This window comes from Myotis nattereri, assembly GCF_964212035.1.
Source record: "Myotis nattereri genome assembly, chromosome: 9".
NCBI classification, from domain to species: domain Eukaryota; kingdom Metazoa; phylum Chordata; class Mammalia; order Chiroptera; family Vespertilionidae; genus Myotis; species Myotis nattereri.
The window spans coordinates 3,051,910-3,067,130 of NC_138084.1; the positions used below are offsets into that span (position 1 = coordinate 3,051,910).

At 54.6% G+C, this 15,221-nt stretch overlaps 2 protein-coding genes across 2 annotated transcripts; both read left to right on the forward strand.

The window, feature by feature from the left end:
• Positions 1-297: 297 nt before the first annotated feature.
• Positions 298-3,415, forward strand: LOC308525616 (secretoglobin family 1D member 2-like; the record flags this gene model as incomplete). Its single annotated transcript, XM_081100378.1, has 3 exons — positions 298-352; positions 2,019-2,206; positions 3,386-3,415. The coding sequence occupies 3 exons, from the start codon at positions 298-300 to the stop codon at positions 3,413-3,415; spliced, it is 273 nt and encodes a 90-aa protein (XP_080956504.1).
• Positions 3,416-13,007: 9,592 nt separating this feature from the next.
• On the forward strand, positions 13,008-15,221 carry LOC308523975 (mammaglobin-A-like; the record flags this gene model as incomplete). Its single annotated transcript, XM_081098087.1, has 3 exons — positions 13,008-13,062; positions 13,458-13,645; positions 15,026-15,221. 3 exons carry the CDS (start codon positions 13,008-13,010, stop codon positions 15,062-15,064), a joined length of 282 nt encoding a protein of 93 aa, XP_080954213.1. The 3' UTR covers positions 15,065-15,221.

Consider the following 15,221-nt stretch of genomic DNA (forward strand, 5'->3'; position numbering starts at 1 on the left):
GGGCTCCCCTCCACTGACAGGTTGCGCACTGTGACCCTCCAGCCTCGGGCGGGGCCGAGGGAGCCGTGCCGGGTGCCAGCAAGTCCCGCTCTGACCAAGTGCCCGGGCTGTGACGCTGATGGATGGCATCAGCCCTCAGTGAGGAAGGGTGGCTGGAAGCCAGGCCTTGTGACCTGCCCGTCCCCTGTGGCAGGACCAGTGAGGCTCCCTGGGTACAAATAGCCCTGGGCTCCCAGGCTGCTCAGTCCAGCTCCTCAGCGCTCACGGTTTGCTCAGCTGATCGCTCAGCCAGGAACCATGAAGCTGGCCCTGTCTCTGCTGCTGGTCACGCTGGCCCTTTGCTGCTCTGACGGTGAGTGTCACGTCCACTCAGACACCATCAGCCGGGAAGGGCCCTTCTCCGGTCCAGGTGACTTACATGGGGAGGGGGGACGGTCAGAATCTAACCTTTCCCGCGCCCTGTGGACCAGCCCCCACAGCCCAGCACTCGGGGTGTCCGATCCCGGGGCTCTGGAACTTCCACAGAAACCCCCGCAGCCAGTGTGGGCGGTCCCGTGGGAGGCCCCACTGCCGCCTGGTCTGTGACACAGAAGCAGCAGGACGGAGTCACCTTCTCGTGAGCCAGGGTCCTGCCCCCGCAGCGCTGTGGCCTGGAGCACAGGCTGCATCTCCCAGGCCTCTCCTCCCCGCATCCCAGCGCCCAGGAGAGCAGCTGGGGCGATGGCGGAGAGGAGGGGTCCGAGGCCGCCCTGGTCTCACCGCCGTCTCCCCAGGGTCCCTTAGGTGCCAGGTGAGCCCAAGGCTCTTGGACTCCTAGGTTCAGACTCAGAGAACATTCCAGCAGGAGAGGGCTCCGTTCAAGAGGAGCAGTGCCGCCTGCGGCTCAGAGTGGCCAGTGTCCACGTGGCTCTGAGACCCAGAGGCCTGAGGGTGGGATGGAGAATCCAGACCCGGAAGTGGTTCCTGCAGGTCTCTGTACAACCCACTGGGTGGAAAGTCAGCCCAGTCGCTGTGACCCCTCCAGGGGGTTCTGTCCTCAGGGCGGAACCAAAGAGCCAGTCCTGGTCTGGCCTCAGCATCAGGTGTGACACTCACAGACTTCCGTGGTGAAGCCTGAGCCCTCTCCCTCCCATGACATGATCCCAGTGTTAGACTGAGCCTCCAAGGGCATCCTCCATCCCTTAGGAGCATTCCTCCCTCATCTCCGCATTTACTGTCTCCCTCTGGGCCCCCAGCCAGGACCTCACCCTACCCTTCCCTGGAAAGACTGAGTGCTAACAGCTCCCTCCCCCAGTAGCCCGACAAAGGCAGGTGAGGCTCTATTGAGGGGCAAAGCTGCGTCTTTGAAATCCAGGTGCTACAGAAAAAAACTGGACCAGAACCTAACAGCGCTCTGAGAGCTTGGAGTTACACTTTATTCACCGCGGCGGGCTCAGGGAAATGAATCCAAATCTAAGCACAGCTACAAGCAGAACTTCCCGTTTTATAGAAGATCCAGCCCTTTGTGCGCTTGCTGGCGGCGGCCTTGAAAACTATACAGTTCTGTCCAATTAAAACATGCACCTGGCATGGCATTGGGTGTATCTAGTCTCTGGCCTACAAGGTCAGATAGTTAAGTTTATCTCCTCCACTATTCAAGCAGGCTAGAAAGCAAAGTTACTTTTTCAGAATAAGAGCCCATCCAAAGAATAGCAGAGAATTCCAAACAGTAGTTTTACAGAACAGGGGTTTCCTTCACACAGGGACAGTGACTGGGGCAAAGCAGGGGACTCTTGGGAGGCCTGGGTGTACTTGGTGAAGGGAAGACTGACCAGGGGGGTCTCCTGTGCTCCATCCGGGCTCCGCTGCGTGCTCTGTGACCCGGCGCCAGTGAGGATTTGGGGGAGATGCATTGTCCTGGGCACAAGTATGGGAGGAGACCATAAGTCCCTGGGGTTCCTGTCTAGATCTGAGGTCAGGGAGCCGTGGGGAAAAGTGACTTTCCTACATCCAATGTGTTTCTTTTTCTTCTCCTCCAGCAAATGCCAAAACCTGTCCAGCCCTTCAAAACGAAGCGAGAGCCTTCCTGTTGGACATTAAACCGCTCTTTTATTCCATCCTCAAGACTTTTCCGGCACCTGAACCCGCCTACCATTCCACGATGGCTGTGAAGTATTGCGTAGATCGGATGTCCTTTAGCAACAGACTCAAAATTTACGACGTTATGGTAACTCCCTTGTCCTGGTGCATAGAGGCTGCTGCTCAGCTGCATGGCCAGGCGGGGGGAGGGCGCTGCTCTGGGGGGCATAGGCGGGGGCACCGGTCCCTCTGCTCACCTCTGAGAGAGGGGCCCGGGGCCAAGGGTGGATGGTGACCCGACACCCGCTGGGCCAGCCTCAGGCTGCACAGCCTCTGCAGGCCCCTCCCTGGGCTCCGGGTTCCCCAGGGGTCCTGAGGGGGGACAGCCAGGGCCCAGGCGGTGATGGTGAAGGGCCAGACCCTGCTGCCTCCCTGCCTGGGAGCCTTCTGGAGGGCGAGGTCCCTCACTGGGGGCAGGAGGCCCTGTCCCTGGGGAACGCCATGGGGTGGGGGTGCAGGGGGAGGCAGGGGAGGCAGGGAGCTGGCCCCGCCCCGTGAGGAGGGAGGCAGGCGAGGCTCTGGCAGCTTTTGCTCAGCCAGGCCCAGTCCCTGTCCCCTCCCCCTCTCCCTCCTCAGCCATCAGGCCAGAGGGCAGGGCCCCTCCCAGTCTGTCCTCTGCAGCCACAGGTGGAGCTGACCGCCTCCCTGTCTCTCTGAGGAAATCAGACATTGGGGGGAGGGGGTGTGTCTCAGCTCCTCCACCCCTGAACCAGGTCGGGCTTTCAGCAGGAGTCCCCACGCGCAGGGCCTCAATGTGGACATGTCAGTGCACCACCAGGTTGCACGTCGCCCACCCCCCCCTACCGTCCCCATCCCCCCCCCCACACCCCACCCCCGGGGAGCAGATCTCCGCAGGCAGCTCCTCCCGTGGCCCCTCCCGCCTGGCCACGCCCCCCCCGCCACCCCACCCCCCCACCCCCCCGAACGTCCACTCTGGAGTGAATAGTCCCGTCCTGGAACCTGGGACTCAGAGAAAGCAAATCCCGGGATCTCGGTCCCCCGAACCCCTCCTGCTCCATCAGAAACCCGAGGCCACTCCTGGGTCCCTCGGCGTTTGCGTCCGGCCGTGGCCATGGCTCTTCCCTGACGTGTCAGCTGCTGGGCCTGCACCAGGACCATTGAATCCCCACCTGCACCCTGTCTGCCCGCCGCCCCACTGGCCTGTGCTGATTGCAATGCTTCGTGTCTTGGTTGTGAGCACACGCTGTGCCTGTGGCATCTCCAGGGCAGTGGGACTGACGGCCCTTTCTCTCTGTGTCTATTTCAGGAGGCTATCGCGAAAAAGTGCAACAAATAGATTCCACAAACCCCACCTACGAGGGCCCCTGCTTTCAAGGATACCCTGACCTTCCCTGGAAAATGTAGAGGTTTCAACGTCTTGCTTCAATAAATCACTTGCCCTGCACGTCCCGCGTGTCTTGTTTTATCCCAGTCTCTGGCCGTGGGTGGGGGCATCATGAGGGGCCTTGGGTGGTGACAACAGAGCATCACGCTGACCCGATGGGCAGTGACCTGGCGCCTGAGTGCGCGGATCACAGGGGAACGTTGTCTCAGGGCCCGGCCCCCGTCTCTGCACAGGCCTCCCAGGCCCAGGCCCTGCATGAGCCACGCAGGCTCCCGAACCTCCATCCCCGAGGGGCCCACTCAGCCAGCCGCACACCTGAGAGCTCAGACTCCTTTCCAGCGGCTGCTGCCAGGCCCGCCGCGCACTGGGTCAGGGCAGTCTGTCCCAGGGGCCAGGACAGGAGGCTGCGGTCCATCACCCTCTGCCCAGACCCCAGGGTGCGGAGGCCCTGCTGGCTGTGCAAGTCCAGGGGGAAGCTCTTCCTGGCGGCTTCCCGCGGGGAGGCGGATGCAGTCCCTGTCTGGCTGCATGGGCTCCAGGGCCCCTCAGCTGCCACTGCGTCTCCTTACTGTGGAACCTCTGCCTCCTCCTCCCCCACATGTGGGTGGCAGAGAGCAGGCCCAGGGAATCCAGGGTGTCGCCCACACTCAGAATCCGTACCTTTATGGCAGCTGCCAAGTCCCCACAGAGAAGAAAGGGAAGTCCGGGGCTTAGGGCATGGAACGTTTGGGGCTTATGGCCCCACTGCCGCTCATCTGACTCCTGACACCTGTGAGCCACCCCGTTTCCCTGCACAGCCCCCCTCCCTCGCACAGCCTGTCCTTTCCATCTGCACAGCCATCGTCATCGTCCTGCCCTCGTCCCTCCCGGCTTGTGCCCAAGGCTCCTACCCGGTCCCCTGGGGTCGGAGCTGCCCTCCCTGCACTGAGCCTGCGCATCCACCCCACAGTGACCTCCCACAGAAGGGGAACCGGCCCGTCTTCTGCACCTGAGAGCCTAGGCCATGGTCCCCATGTTTCCAGGAAGAGGACGTCTCATTAGTCCTCAGCGTCTCCCATGACGAAGGGCACATGCTGCCCACATGACTGAGAGCATAGCCGATGGTGCCATGTTATCAGCGATGCCCCTGCGGCCACAGTGAGTGAGTGTGTGTCACATCGGGAAACACGCACACTCAGTTGCCTCTTTTCTGAAGCACATGGTGTGCTCAGTCTACAGCCTGTGCTCGGTGGACACAGGATTCTGAGCTCTTGCCACAGCCTGAGAGACACCGGCTGGGGTCCTGCCAGGAGGCCAAGGCCCCCGCTGGTGCTGCTCACAGGGTCTGCACAACCCGTCCCTGCACCCTCTGACCATCTCTCTGCTCGGCCCGGATCTGTGCTCAGCCATCCTTGTCTTTATGCCACTGACACAGGCGGTACGTTGGGTCACACCCCCACACGTGGGTATGTCGGGGTCCCTCTGCCTCCACATTGCTCCCTGCACAGGACCGGGGACCACTTCCTCGGTCAGGCCCATTCCACGTCTCCCCTCCGGAGGCCCTCTCTCTGTCTCACCCCTAAAATAAACCTTTGTGCACAGACACACAGTTTACAGGCAGCGACACTCACAGAGATGCACATAGTTACACACACACAGACCTACCCCTGAGACACGCGTAGCAAGACTCGTCTGTGTGTGTCCGTGTGCGCCCACACACACACACTCACACAAACAGACATGCCCGCAGGCAGACATATGCATACAGACCAATGTGCACACAGGCAGACATGCATAAAAGTAGACATGCACAAAGGCAGTCATGCACGTAAGCAGACATGCATACAGGTAGACATGCACAAAGGCATACATTCACACAGGCAGACATGCACACAGGCAGACATGCACACAGGCAGACATGCATACAGGTAGACATGCATTCAGGTAGACATACACACAGACAGACATGCACACAGAGAGACATGCACACTGGCAGACATGCACACAGGAAGACATATTCATACATACATACATACATAGACATAGATACACAGATATGCACACACAGAGACATATACAGACAGACATATATATGCATACAGACATACATATACATACAGGCAGATATATACACAGACAGACATAAGCATACAGACATACAGACAGATAGACAAGCATACAGTCAGACATATACACACAGATATATATACACAGACAGACATGCATACAGACAGACATATACAAAGACATATATACACAGACATAGGCATACAGACAGACATATACACAGATACATATACACAGACATATGCATATAGACAGACATAAGCACACAGACAGACATATGCATACAGACCGACATATGCATACAGACATATACAGACAGTCATATGCACACAGGCAGACATGCACACAGGCAGACATGCACACAGACACAGGCACACACACAGGCATAGTGAGCCGTCTGTGCGCACTGTGTCTTTCTGTGATGTGGTAGTCGCATCACAGCGTGGTTGTGAGAACACAGTGACTACATTCACAGTAAGAAGGACAGGTGGTATCACCATTGCTGTGAGTTGTAAACTGCTCAGAGTTTGCCAGCAGCCAGCAGCCCCTGGGCGGACGGGGTCCGGGAAGGTCACAGTCCTGCCTCCCATTTCCCGGTGACTGGTCTCCAGGAAGGTGAGGGCGGTCACCACCATCAGACATGGGGACAAAACATGTGCTCCCACGGCCCCTGCAGCCTGGCTCAGATCCTCTCAGAACCCGCCAGGAAGACTCAGAAGCAGGGATGTCCCCGCCCCGCCTAGGACCAAGGTGTGGGGCTCTCTGCGGGGAGAGCCCAGGTGGTCCCCAGGCCTCAGCTCCCTGCCTGCAGGGCGGTCCCCAGTGCCTGGGAGGTGGGGCCTGCTGACCTGGGGGGACAGCAAGGCTGTGCCTGAGGGGGAGCAGCTCCCAGCACAACAGGCACCCCGGGACCCTGCCCTTGGCCCCCCAGGCCTGACCTCGGCCCCCCAGCTTTGCCCTTGGGCCCTCAGGCCTGTCCTCAGGGCCCCCAGCCCTGCCAGCCTGGCAGCTGCGGGCCCATCCTCATTCACGGGCTCTGCCACTGAGACCCAGGTCTGCACAGGCCTTTGCTCCTGAGCTGCTGACCGAGGGGTTGGGGGCCACAGGCTGCATGGGCGGGGCTGGGTGGGGGAGGGGAGGTGACTGTTTAATGGGGAGCCGGGTTTGGGCTGACCCTGGAGGGGACAGAGGTGACATAAAGACTGTGCGTGCAGCAATGCCAGTGAGTGCTGCAACCCATTTCAGGCAACGTGGCTTCCACACTGAACCAAACTCAGGAGAAACGCGATGTCTTTTGTTGAAAGGTTTAATTGGTTTCCTTAAGGAATCCATCGGAGCAGCGGTTCTCAACCTGTGGGTCGTGACCCCTTTGGGGGTCGAACTACCCTTTCACAGGGGTCGCCTGAGACTATCAGAAAACACATATATAATTACATATTGTTTTTGTGATTAATCACTATGCTTTAATTATGTCCAATTTGTAGCAATGAAAATACATCCTTCATATCAGATATTTACATGATGATTCATAACAGTAGCAACATGACAGTTATGAAGTAGCCACGAAAATAATATATGGTTGGGGGTCTCCACAACATGAGGAACTGTATTAAAGGGTCGCGGCATTAGGAAGGTTGAGAACCACTGCCTTAGCATGTTAAATGACAAGACCTAACACAGGGCAGAGAAAGGGGATATGAGCTGTATCACTAGCGTGAGATTGTATCACAGAAATTAAAGGTCTATAGACATTCAAGGGAGACCAGGCCTTACGAGCTTGCATTCTCCAGGAAGAGCAGCTCTGTGAGGAGGTGAGGACTGAGTTGGACCTTGAAGGACAAAGTCCATGAGGATGACAGACAGGAGAACGTGAGGTCCTCCAGGAGTGAGGACAAGCCAGGCGAAGTCACCACCTTGAAGCTGAGCTCCGAGCTGGAGAACAAACGGGCCCCAACCTGTCGGCCTAGGTCTGCACTGAGGCTCCACTCACTGTCCACTGAGTGTGAGATCACCTCACACTCCACCAGCGACAAGGCTTCCAGAGATTTCTCCATCGCTGGGTGTCTCAGCCAGGGCTCCTGGTGCCACTGGATGTAGAAGAGTTCTCTTCTGGGTGGATGCCCTGAGCACTGCGAACCGTTTAGCAACAACCCGGTCTCACCCATTAGATGTCAGTGACACACCACCCACCTGTGGGGACACAAAGACATCTCTGGACCCAGACAAATGTCCTCAGGGGTGGGCGCAAGGAGGAGGAAGATCATCCCCAGGAAAGAGGCATTGGAAAGAAGTATCCTTAGACCTCTCAGAATCCCCTTGCCATGCCCCTAAGGGCCAGGGGTTCCCACACTGGAGGCCCACGGTTTGCAGGAAATTCTGGCATGAGCTGCAGGGAAAATTACTAACAGAATGAGAAGATAATGGTGTAGAAATCAAATGAGCCCTACGGGCTGTCACAAGTGTGTGGGGATTAAATATTTAACCACACGATTTGTGGAAACATCAACTTATGTAAAGTTCAGGGTTTTCGTGAAGGAGCCAAGGGGAACTGGCTGGAGGCAACACCTGATCCTGAATCGGCTTCCACATCCGGGTCCCTGTCCCCAGGCATTAGATGGATCCGTGTTCCATGGGATCAAGCTAATGTTTACTGATAGGGAACAGGAGGACAGAGGTGGCCCAGGGCCTGGATGCCAGAGCTCCAACTTCTTGCTCTCCTGACCTGGTCTTACCTAAGGTGATGCCACAGTTCTCTCCAGGAACACAAAGAACTCTGTGTTAGCCACAGGATGTCAGGCTGATGCCTGGGATTAGTGTAGGTATGGAGTCCTGCCTTTATTAGAGTTTACAATTAAAATGCACGTCTCTTTCGAAATGGACCCAATAAGTAAACATGTTATATAGTCAAATAATTCTTTCTAGAATTGCAAATCCTGTTCCTTAAGGAAGTTACACATAATTAGACACCTACTGTATCACTGTTGTCACTCAAAAACCTGAAAAGCGCAGGGCATGACCTCCAGGGAATCACCATGTAGGAAAGGGCCTTGGCGTCAGGTCCTGGTCACCTGGAGAAAGGTGCACCCAGAAGCCACAGGGTCTTGGGAAGGGGATCCCTAGAGATTCAAGGCCACCGTCTGAAACAAGAAATGGGCTGTCTGTGCTGTGGCATCGGGAATAAATAACGAGGTTCAAGCTAAAGGGACTCAGGCAAGGACGGAGGAGAAGACTTCACCTGGAGCCAAGGCCTCGAGCAGAAAACTGTGGGTCCTGCTCAGACATCTGCCTGGAGCCCACACAGGGCAGTTGGGCAAGTCCAGGGCACAGGACGCCTCCTGAGTATTAACGTGAGGGGCCATAGAGTCACACTAAGGAGACCTGTCTCTGATATCAGCACACCTGGCTCCCTACCGGGCTCTGCTACCAGCCCCCCCCACTCCCAGCGAGCCCTTGGTCAAGGGACTTGACCTCTGTTGCCCCACTGTGTGCAGCTGGGGAAATGGTAGCCCAGCTCATGGGAGGGAGACCACACATGTCAGGTGCTCAGGAGGGTCCTGGTCTGTGCTGCTGCCCTGGCGTTCCCCCCGTTCAGTGACCTCTTCTCCCGTCAGAAGTGCCCCCGTTTGGACACTGTTTTCTTCATCACTCTGCTCACTGGGCTGCTGCTGTGAAGACAAGAGAAGTGGTCACCAGTGCTCCGCAGGGAGTAATGAGGTGCCATTACTGGCCACTCATGTTTTACTGAACCTGGATGTAAGTAGCACCGGCAGCGGCTGGCTATTGAGAAGGTTAATAGACCAGCGTTATGTAGACTGTGTTCAAAGAGAAGATCTGCATGAACTAGATCTCAATGAAACTCTTTCACGGAGTCAGAAAAATACCAGGTAAGAATGGATCAAAATATAGAGCTTAATTTTCAACTTTGACCTTTTCCCTCGTATCTGAACATAATTATCTCTGGATCTCTTAGAGGATGGAGTTGTGCAGCAGAAAGTTCCATGGTCTGTAGTGGTTCTTGTTGGCCACCAGCGTTTAATAGAACAGTCTTCTCAGGTTTATAAATTAACTAGAGGCCTGATGCACAAAATTCGAGCATGGGTTGTGGAGGGGTGGGTCCCTCAGACTGGCCTGCAACGATGCCAGCATCCCTTGCCTCGGACTCTGGCCAGAGGCCTCTTCCCTTCCCTCCCTCCGCCTGGCTGGGGCACAGACGCGGGATATCTGTGGAGGCGGACTCCACGAGCCCAGCATTCCTCGCCACGGACTCCAGCCCGAGGCCAATCCCCTCTCCTCCCCCCATGCAGCTGGGTCGGATGATCGGCTCAAGTTGCCAGAGCAATGCCGCCAGTATCTCGCCCCGGCCACTTAGGGCACCGCTGTCTTTGTCATGGAGTGATGGCTAATTTACATATTACTCTCTTATTAAATAGGGTTGCTGGCAGCTGACGTGTAGATAGCACCTACTCTGTGGAGTTACAGGCTGTACCTAATTCAGGCCTCACAACAAGTCTAGATCTCTTCCCACTGTACAAAGAGGCCCCCTGTGACACCCCACAGCTGTCTTGGCTATAGCCATGGGAGGTGCCTGCTCTAGGCCTAGACAACAAGATCAACAAACATCTCACTGCCATCAAGATGTCTCTAGGAACAGAGCCTGTCCTGAATTTCGTTCTGGGAAAGTACCGCCCCAACCAACTTCTAGATATTGGCATGACCTTAAGGAAGAAGAGGTTTACCTCTAAGAGCATCCTGGAGGCTAGTGTCTCAACAGCCCTGGAACTGAGGGGCAGAGCCAGATTTACAGAATCAGTGAGAAGTAAAGTAGAAAGTTTCTTGTGTCCAAATACTGTAGAGCTAATTTCTTTAACTAACTTACAATGAATGAAAAATTCAAAGATCTTATACACTAAAGATCCTTATTTAGATTTTATTTTCAGTGAATCACTGAGAATAACAATAGCTCTCACTGAATGTTATTACTTTTATTAAGTATGACAAGTCCTCAAATAGAGAATATTAGTGTGAGTGTATCTTAGGTCTTGGTTGAGCCTGAGCACCGGTCAGATATAATTCTAACCGCACATTTATGTCCCACCTCTGACTGAGGAGCTCACCTCTACAGCAGGGTCCGTCATAGCAGATGCCCCGGAGATGTCACTCCAACACTGAAACCAAAGTTTACTTCAAAGGTCCAGTTTCTGAACTTAATTTGGGGACCCGAGTCAAAGGACCTTTGGGAGCAGAAACCATCAGGCCAGCAATAGAAGCATTCAGACCTTTGGCTTGATCCATTTCTGCTCGTGAACACTTCTTTTAAATGAGTCTCTTGGGAGCCGAGTTATAGCTCTATGATGCACCCGAGAATGGTCATCGTGGGCTCTGGGGAAAACATGGAAGTAGAGAAACACAGCCTTTATTGTACATGACATGGGGTTGCTTTCGCTCTGAGGGCCCAATGTCCAGCAGACAACAGGGCCGGTCCCTAACCACGGGGACAGCAGCAGAGTCCTCACTGAGTCCTGTTCAAGGAGAAAGTCTCCCATTGCATCATGATGTCATTCCTGTGCCTTTGGAATGATGGCCAACAATGGTCAACTGGGAGAAGGTGCGCACATAAGAACACAACCTTCTTTATTCCTAGCTTCTTCCTAAACCAATATTGTGCTTGGAAACGTAGGATGCAGCTGAATGATGGAAAGAAATGGGTCCCAAATCATCCACACAGAGGACAGTGCATTCACGGGTCATTAACTATTGGCTCATCTCTCAGGCTCTCTCATCCATTTCTTTTCTTTACTCTAAGCCACGTGGGCTGTCTTGTTCCTTCATACAGGCACTGCTTAAACTGATGTGTGTTTTCATCTTATGAGGTGGCCTGTCCCTGTCTGACACCGAGAGGCACACTCCCCATGCTTCCCTTCCCTTGCCGAGTGCCATCTGCACTCAGGGCCTCTGTACGTGCTGTTGCCTCTCCTAGAACAGGCTTCCCCAGAAGGTCCCTTGGATTCACTGTTCACTGATGCAGGAAAAGTCACACAACCTAAGGAGTCCTGGTGGGACCGCCTGCTGGACCTCCTCACAGGATGCTGCCCTAGTGGATTTCTGTTGTTCATGACACAATCACTTTCCCTTTATTTCATATTCAAATGCAGGCTTGTTTGTGGCCTTCCAGTTAGAGGTAAGCTGCACAGGTGCAAGGTTCTGCTTTAACTTGTTCCTGTGGCTGAATCTGTGACATGAAGCACAGGGCCCAGTCTTAGGAGAATCCTGGTTGATATGAACATGAATGGATACAGGAATAAATGAATGGATGAATGGATGAATGGATGAGTGGATGGATGGATGGATGTATGTTTGGATGGATGTTTGGGAGGATGGATGGGTGGATGAAAGGATGTATGTATTTATTTATGCATGTATGTATGAATGGATGGATGCATGAATGTGTAGCTGAAACATCGGCATTAGGCATGATTACCCTTTCTAAGCCCTGTGCCAGGCTTCTACATGGAGTGTCTGGAATTCTTACAAAAGCAGCCTTGGTGTCATTTATGCTCGTTGTAGAAACGAAGGAAAGGAAGCTCAGGACAACCAGCACTATCTTAGCCCAGGACACTTCAAGGGTAGCGGTGGCATCCAAGATGCAAGTCCACATCTGCACGTGCCCAGATATCATTGCGGCATCCAGCACTGCCTCCCTTAAGCATCAGTAATTCTACTTCTCCCATCATCTACTGAATCAGTGGAAGGAAAACCCTAATGCTAACAAAACTGAACAAAATGTAACTCTACATTTTTAACTAAATTTATAAAATTGGCTTAACTAATCAAATAGTCTTTATACAAACAACATTCAACCAAGGCGAGAAGCAATTGCCATTGCCCAACAGAGACAGCTGACTCAGTCTATGGGCGAGGAAAGCCTGCCCTCCACAGGCGCTGGGTGGTATGGCCCCCAGCCCAGGTGACTGGTGAAGGAGGAGGCACAGAAAGAGGATGTGAAGATCTCTGTACTTGGCAGAAGCAGAAGAGAAAAAGAGGAGTAAGGTGGGTGGAGGGAGAAGGGGAGGGGAGGAGGCACGTGGAGGGAGAGGATGAGCTGGAGGAGGAGGAAGAGGTAATGAGGACCACAATAATAAAAACACAAGAATGACAACACAGACTCACAGTGCTGTAATTTACCTTCTTATTTCGCAAGCACTTCGGCATGAATTTCATCTAATGTCATTACCATGATGGCAGTTCTGAAAATTCTCAGATTTTTTTAAAACTCTGTTTCCTTGGCTTCTACAAACAGACCACGGGCGGGCTGGGTTCTAGATGATTCTCCTGTCTTTTCTGGGCCCAATGCCAGGTTCATCCCGTGACTCATTCCATCATCTGTGGGAGGGATAAGTGGCCGCCAGGAGAATAAAAGGAGGAGTCTGGGCTCTCACCTCCAAAGTGAGACCTTCCTCCCTGCCACGTCCAGTGACCAGCCAACAGCAGCGCCTGAGCCATGAAGCTGGTGGTGGTCCTCATGCTGAGCGCCCTCCCCCTTTCCTGCTATGCCGGTGAGTGCTGCCAGGGCCAGGCTTGGGGGGAGGTTGGTGTCAGGGCCCCTGTGGCGGACCTCCTGCTCCCCAAGCCCCAGGCCAGAGCCCCTCCTTTCTCTGGTGTCTTCATTCCTCATGGCTCCCTCGTGTTTGGCTCTCTGGGCTGTGGATGCCAGGGAGCTGGGGGCGTTGTGTGCTGGAGGGGGGACAAGGAGTCAGGTGTCTTGCTGCTCAGAGAAAATCCAAGACCCTGAGTTTGCTCTCCCAGAATTGAGGACTCGGACCATTGCCCATAATCTCTCTGAATGTCTGTCTCTACTGGGAGGTAAGAAGATGACAATCGTCATGGTTACGCCCAGCAAGGAGTTGGTCCTCTGGAACTGAGCCTGGCTTTTTGTGTGCTTCCTTCCCAGGTTCTGGCTGCCAAAGGTTGGAGGAGATGATCGATAACACCATTGATCCTTCGGTGACGGAGGATCAATACATCGAAAGTCTTGAAGAGTTCATACCGGGTGATACCACGAAACAGCTTCTCAGGGAATTTAAGCAGTGCTTTCTCGACCAGAGTAACAGAACTCTGAGCAATATCCAAGTGATGATGGTAATGTCGGTTTCTTCCTACCTGCCCTTGAATCACTGGCCAGGGAATAGCGGGCCCTCAGTTTGGTACTAACTTCTGAAAAGCTAGTGTTCATCATGTTTCATGTAACCTCAGTTTACGTGGGTGCTGACTTCCAGAAAGCCATGCCAGGGGCCGGGGCTGGTTTGCCTGCTCACGTGGTGGAGTCTTGAGAGAGTGACACAGGAGAAAGGCCAGGAGGGAGGAGAGTGCGTGGGCAAAGGCTTGCCTACCCCTCAGCCCCAAACATCTGATTCTCAAGAGGACCCTCACATTGACGAGTGATCAACACGAATAGGAAAGCGTTTTAAAGAATTTCCTAAAGAGAGCAGACAGCTACATGTCAGGCAGATCCCGCCTCTCAGGAACGCGATTCCCAGTGCCCTTTGGAGCATCCACATTTGCTAGAAGAAGTGGTTGAACGTCCTGGGCATGAAGGAAGGCCCATGAGTGACAAGGTGACTCCTTGGCTATGAACCCGCCATGGCTGGTGGAACTGTAGAAAACAAAGTTCAGTATAAGCAAGGAGACCTTCTTTCTATTTGGAACAGACATGGTTCAGACTTTCCTGGTATTCATTCCCGACCCAAACGGCCCATTGCAAACATCCAGGCAGCAACAGAGAAATATTGCCCCAGCAGAGACATGAACATCTGCATAACTAGGAGCTTTCTGACACAGGTGTCTGACAAGCTGGGGATCTGCAGGAACCATGATAAAAATAAGCGCGTCAGGAAAGGACACACGTTGTGACCTGTGCAGGGCCAGTCTCTGAGGAACAGGCAGAGCGTGGCTTCCAGCGGAGGGTAGGGGAGGGGGAGACGGTCAGGGCCCGGGGCTGCACTTGAGCGACAGGAGAAGGCCCTGGAGGTTGGGACCTTAACACGACTAACCTGTCCATTGAAAAGGGTGACAGGGTCCTATTTCTGGGACAGGCATTGACCATAATCACACCTGAAGCCATGAGCAGCCCCTTCATGGCAGGTGACGGCCTTTCTCTTTGCAAACAGAGGTTGGACAAACCCCTCGAGGGCGCGGCCCCAGATGCACACGGGCTCCTGCTGGGCTGAGACGCGGAGAAGGGGCAGCACAGCGGGTGCGGGGAGGCCCCTTTCACAGCAGAGGAAACGCGCAGGGAAAGGCTCCCAGGGCCCCGGCGGGACCGGGTCTGGCTGGAAGCCGCGCGCCCTTGGCATCAGGACGGGCCTCCTGAGCGACAGACAAGGAGAGAATTCTGGCTGAACCCCGCCCGCTTCTCTCCGTGGGTGCGGGCACAGCCGGGAAACAAGGAGAGGCCACGTCTGTGCTCCAGGACGGCCTCTGTGGGAGAGGGAGTGTGAGTGCTTCTCTGTCTGTTTCCAGGACAAAATATTCAACAGCAGGCAGTGTGCCTCCTACTGACCCACATGACCTTCCCTCTGACGACAGAATGGCCCGACAGCGACTCTCATGGCAGAACCCACAGCTTAGCTCCCCTCTGTGCCTTTTGGTCCTGAAACTGCAAGACAATTGTTGAAACCTCCCCACATGCTCATTCCAATAAAGCGCCTGCAGCACC